The sequence below is a fragment of the Silene latifolia genome, chromosome 2, assembly GCF_048544455.1.
Source record: "Silene latifolia isolate original U9 population chromosome 2, ASM4854445v1, whole genome shotgun sequence".
Lineage (NCBI taxonomy): Eukaryota > Viridiplantae > Streptophyta > Magnoliopsida > Caryophyllales > Caryophyllaceae > Silene > Silene latifolia.
The window spans coordinates 22409426-22415258 of record NC_133527.1 but is presented as its reverse complement, the minus strand read 5'-3'; the positions used below and the strand labels follow the sequence as shown (position 1 = coordinate 22415258).

At 37.0% G+C, this 5833-nt stretch overlaps 1 protein-coding gene across 1 annotated transcript; it reads left to right on the top strand.

The window, feature by feature from the left end:
* Nucleotides 1–817: 817 nt before the first annotated feature.
* On the top strand, nt 818–5426 carry LOC141642442 (protein SUPPRESSOR OF GENE SILENCING 3-like). The gene is made up of 6 exons (XM_074451252.1): nt 818–907; nt 2194–2956; nt 3128–3425; nt 3794–4038; nt 4248–4405; nt 5003–5426. Exons 2-6 carry the CDS (start codon nt 2207–2209, stop codon nt 5205–5207), a joined length of 1656 nt encoding a protein of 551 aa, XP_074307353.1. The 5' UTR covers nt 818–907; nt 2194–2206; the 3' UTR covers nt 5208–5426.
* The last annotated feature ends 407 nt before the right edge of the window (nt 5427–5833 follow it).

The following is a 5833-nucleotide window of genomic DNA, read 5'->3' as shown; positions in this document are numbered from 1 at the left end:
TGGTACTCTCTCCTTATAAATTTTTCTTATAATAAATAAATATTAAATTGAATAAATTATAAAAAATATATCATTATTCATAATTTTTATTTCTCTACAAATAGAGATTATATTTGATATATTTTGTTATTTATTTTAATATTTCTCATATATTCACATCATGTAATTGACATATTCATATCATATCACATAATTATTTTTATTCCTTTAAATTATTTTGTATTATGCGGTTTAGATATGGAATAAAACGTTCAAGATCGTCATTGTTCAATATATTTGAACAAATAAAGTCATATTCACTAAGTTATAATGTCATATTCACTAAACTGAAAGTGAATATAATAGAGGCATGAGATGAACACACTACATAATACATATTCATCAAACTACAGTGTCATATTCACTAAACTAAAAGTGAATATAATAGTGTTATAATGTGAATATCGTACTATAAAGTACATATTCATTATACAATATTGTCATATTCACTAAAATTAAAGTGAATATGATAGTGTCATATCGTGAATGCAACACCACAAAACACTTAAACTGAATATGGTAGTGTTAACTATTTCTTAAAAGTGGAAGTTAATTTTTGGTTTTTCAAAAAAAAAAAAAAAGAAAAAAAAAAAGGAAGTTGAGGATGAGTGGGGAGTGGGGAGAGTGGGAGGGAGTATAGAGTATCCTACACATGGGTGTAATATATAAGAATTGATATAAACTCACTCACCATCATTCCTCTCTTTACTCACTCCTTTCTCTACCTCACTCCCAGTCAACTTCCAGTCAAAACCCCTCTCACGTGCTCCTTCGCCGGCGCGTGCGTACTCATCCTTCGCCGCCTTTTTCGCGTCGCTATTTCGCCGTTTAACTCTACATTCTTCGCCGATCTTCCGCATTCTTCAAGGTGACGACGTCGTATCACACACACACACACACACTTTTTTTCGATTTTTTCTTTGTCGTGGTTTAGGTTAGGTTTACAACACTTCGCAGACGATCCTTTTTTGATGTTTTTTTTTCCTGTTTTTTTCTTACTATAAGTAGTATTTTTACCGTTTTCATTTACATGCATTTTCATGGCTTAATCTGTAATTTAATTCGCTAAAATTGTAATTTTTTGTTGTTTCGTCTGAAATTTTTCTGATTATTTCGTTAATTTGGCTTTCTTTTGTATGTTTGTAAGATTGATAATTTGCTTACGACTTTTATTGGTGATTAAAAAGTATATTTGATGATGAATTGTAGATTGGTGTATTTTGACTCCTGTTTGTTTGGGAAATTTGTATAAACTTGGGTTTTGATGTAGAAAATTTCTTATTTCTGGGCAAATTTTGACATGCATTGGTTTCATCAGATTTTCCACTGTTTTTCGTGTATATATATATATATTATTCACACAATTATTTGGAAGTCGAATCTCGGTGTGATTCCGTGACATTTTTGAATAATTTGATGGTTAGGTTCTAGAACGTGTTCCCAAGCATCGCACTTTGGGATCCTTTTAGTGTAGAGAGCACATATTGACGATGTTGTAAATTAGTGCTGTAGGTTATTCGGTGTCAATCTAATGGCGCTAAACAATTTTGAGATCTTTCCCTTTGCGTTTGTGATTTGGTTTGTTCAAGTTTTTATCCAAGTATCCTAGTCTCTGCAAGCAGAAGTTGTTTTATTCTGTTTCTTATAAGTGTTGTAGCGGTTTGTTTTCGCGCTTTCTTCTGCTGTCCCTCCATGATGACGGTTGTTTCTAAGTGCGTCTATGAACGCTGTTTTTGCCTATTACCTGTCTAGAATACCAATTTGACTTCTGAGTTCCATGACTCAAAAATAGCTATTATACATGAAATACCCCCATGTGTTTTTACCCTACAACAAGCACAGTTAATTTTTAGGCGGCAGTTGATGCTCATTTGTATAGAGGTGGACTAGTAACAGCTGAAATTGTTGAGCTCTGCTAGATAAATATCTGATGTTGAGTCACGTGTCTCCCTAAAATACTACTCTGATGCACACTGTTGCCTTTAGGATTTGCTAAAAACTCCTTGCATAGAGTTATTATATATCATAAAGTGTTATCGAATTATGACCGTATCATATATACAGTGAGTGCTTCTCTAGCTTGTCATGGACATACATGCTTTTTAAAAGGTGAACATTTTTTTCAAAGGTCTCTGATGTAGAATTTATGGACAGGTAAGGAGAAAAGATGAGTTCGTCTAGAGGAATTGAGCATTTGGTTAAGGGTGTTAATGATATAAATATGGGATCTTCAGATGACGGTGCCTGGGAAGCGGTCTCAAGGAAACAAAAAAACAAGTCTGGGAGAAATGCTGCAAAACAGCTGCCGCAGCAAGCTTCAGCACCGAAAGCATGGGGGCAACCTGATACTGCTAAGAGGCTGGGTATGTCAAGCAGCAATGTTCAGGGAAGTGCCTGGAATACCCCAAGCAATGACATGACTAATGATAAGAAGTGGGCTGATGAAGAAGAAGATGATGATGATGATGACATTTACTCAGAGGACGATGTTGATTTGCTAAGTGACGATTATGAGGAGGATGACAGTCCAACTCATGAGTCAAAGAAACAACACCGGATGTTGAAATCATTTTTTGACGACGTTGACAAACTGACTGTGGATGAAGTCAATGAACCTGCTAGGCAGTGGCACTGCCCTGCGTGCCAAGGAGGTCCTGGTGCTATAGACTGGTACAAGGGACTCCAGCCACTTGTAACCCACGCAAAGACCAAAGGAACTATCAGAGTTAAGCTACACAGAATGTTTGCTGACCTCCTAGATGAGGAGCTTCGACGAAAGGGAACTTCTGCTATTCGTGCCGGAGAATCTTTTGGACAGTGGGAGGGTCTCCAAAAGATGGAGGAAGACCGTGAAATTGTCTGGCCTCCCGTGGTTGTGATCATGAATACCTTACTCGAGCAAGATGATAATGACAAGGTATGTATGTATGTGCTTATACTTGTTGATTTTGGTTTATTGTCCTAAAGATTCCTCTAAATGTTCCATTTATTCTTAAGTGGCTTACAAATTTGTGTCTTGGCCTGTTTCGATATTTATTTTGGTATATAAGAGTTGATTTATCTGTTTTTCCAATTTGTTCTTCTTTAGTGGCTCGGAATGGGAAATCAGGAGCTTCTTGACTACTTCAAGGATTATGCTGCAGTAAGGGCAAAACATTCTTATGGGCCTAAGGGACATCGTGGGATGAGTGTCCTCATATTTGACGGGTCAGCAATTGGGTATTTGGAGGCTGAGCGGCTTCACAAGCTTTTTCTAGGACAAGGAACTGGGAGGAGTGCTTGGGAAAGCAAAAGGAAGGTGCTTTTTTATCCTGGAGGAAAGCGCCAACTGTATGGGTTCTTGGCTAGAAAGGATGACCTTGAGGAGTTTAACAGGCATTGTCCAGGTTCATTCTATAATCTTGTTGGACAACTTTTTCTAATTTATGAATTGTGTTACTCTGCATTAAGTCAATTAATAGAAATATCTATGTAAGCTGCAACCATGAATAATTAAATTCTTTTTTGCATTTTCTGGGGTCTTTGTCTATCAGGCTCTGCTGGTTTAAATGCTCAAGTCATTAGACCACACAATGATGGGATGCATATGCGGTTTGTTTTATTGTGTGCGTAGTAGTTCCCTGATAGTGAAGTGGCAACTCATTTGAAACGGGCTAACTAAAGCTAATCCCTTAATATCTTGTTATATGCTTCTATTGCACACCTTTGATGCTTCCCCTTCCCTGCTCATTCTTCCACTCTTTGTTATGATCAGGTAAAACAAGGCTCAAGTATGATATGAGATCATACAAGGAGAAAGTGTTGACCCATATGAAACAGATGAGTGAGGACAATCAACAACTGACATGGTACAAATCTAAGGCTGCCAAGGAACAAGGGCGTAATAAGGTCCTTACGGATTCTCTTAATGTGGTCAGTGAGAAGCTCCGAAAAACAACAGAGGAAAATCGTATAGTGCGCCAGAGAACCACCATGCAGCATGAACAGAACAAAGAAGAAGTATGCCTATTTCAACACATACTTGGTGTGGTTTACCCTTTATAGATAGTTAATAACATAGGCTGCATGTTCCTAAACATGCTAGGTTTTCTGTTCTCTCTTATTATGCCCTATATAATGCAGTCATTTGTTTTGGTGTCCTATAATGCTCTATGTAATTCATGGTCTTTAATTCTTGTACGAGTCTGATAATGCATTGGTTTTGGCAGATGGACTTTCAAGAGCAGTTCTTCAATGATCAGATCCAGAAGATCCATGAGGCAACAACTGCCAAGGAAAGCAAGTTTGAGATCATGCAGCAGGAGGAGCGGAATAAAGTCGAAGAGTCGAAGGCACACCCCTCTAAGATGGATGATCTAAGGCTGAGGTAACTATCCTATTATCTTCTAGTACTCACACTTTGACATGTCATATATATGTTGGACATCACATGATTTCTCTTACAATTTAGAGTGTGTACAATGGTCTCTATTCATATCTCTCTTTGTTGATTTGCCTGTTATATGCTACTGCATATGACGAGTAGATTTGTGAGGATGCATTAGTGTTTTTTTTTTTGTATAGCGTTGGTTAGAGTTCAGCGAAAATCTCTAGAATATGAATAAGAATGCGAATTCACCCTAAAATAGTTTATAATTTTGACCAAGTAGATATTAATCTTTTCAATTTTAAAGAATCTGAATAGGGCATACGTGTCTGCCCATTGGACATCCACTGGCTTTTCTTCTCTTCATTCGTGTACAGTGAGTGATGAGATTATAGGTTAATTGCAGTTGCAGTTTCGTTGACGTGCAAGAACCATATCTTATTTGAAGCACATGAATACATGATGCTCTAGAGCATTTTATAGATGTCAAGTTCTTAATTTAAGTCCGGAATTCGGATTGTTCACAAACAAGGTTGTGTGATTTATAGTGGAATTATGTTTGGATCTGTACTTATCAAGTGCTTTTGATATATTTAGAGCTGAAGAGGTGAGCAAGTTCAAACAATTCCAAGAAAAAGAGATGGAGAAATTTGATGGAGAGCGGGAGGAGCTGATCCGTGCCCACGAGGATAGAAAATTGGAGATGAAGAAAAGGCACTGGGAGGAGGAGCTTCAGCTAGAGAAAGCTTTTGACGCTGCTCTGACTCAACTAATGGGGAAATATGCTCCAGGACCCATTTAAGGAGGCGTTGGTGGTGTTGTCGTAGCTTGATTCGACAGACGACGAATTGATCAGAATAGTTGAACTAAAACTAGGCCAAGATATGCCAGTGTTTTCTGTTTTTTATTTCTGTGGGGGACAATTAACCGAGGATGAAAAAAGTGAAGGAGGGACGTGTAAATATCCACAAATCTGGAATCATTCTGAAACTCAATAAATACACTATAACTTGTTAATCAACTACTCGTATATACATACAGTAGATAATATAATATGGCTTCATCAACCAACTTGAAAATGTTCATCTTCACGCTACTCTTTTCATTTTTTTCAGGTTTATTTTAATTTTGTTACCAATCTTGAATTCGATTGATTTGTATTAGGATCATTCGACTCATTAATTTGATTGGTTGCGAAATGATACAGGTATAAGCGTAGGTCAACAAGGGTCATACTGGTATGCACGGACCTTGTAACTATGAATCTGATTGTTGCTCGCAGTCGGTGTGTATCTATATCTATGCAACACAGCATGGTATGGTATGTGTCTCTAACAAATATCACAAAATCTCATTATAGACGGCACATATCCGTCTATAACTAAAGACATGTTAAATACAATACCACATTTCTAATAGGACAAGCAA

What these genes read in the sequence shown, in the direction of transcription:
- LOC141642442 (XM_074451252.1), top strand. Translation starts at nt 2,207, where the DNA reads ATGAGTTCGTCTAGAGGAATTGAGCATTTGGTTAAGGGTGTTAATGAT. An exon ending in AGCAAGATGATAATGACAAG is followed by an intron (nt 2,957 to 3,127) that starts GTATGTATGTAT and finishes GTTCTTCTTTAG; the next exon opens with TGGCTCGGAATGGGAAATCA. An exon ending in GTTTAACAGGCATTGTCCAG is followed by an intron (nt 3,426 to 3,793) that starts GTTCATTCTATA and finishes TGTTATGATCAG; the next exon opens with GTAAAACAAGGCTCAAGTAT.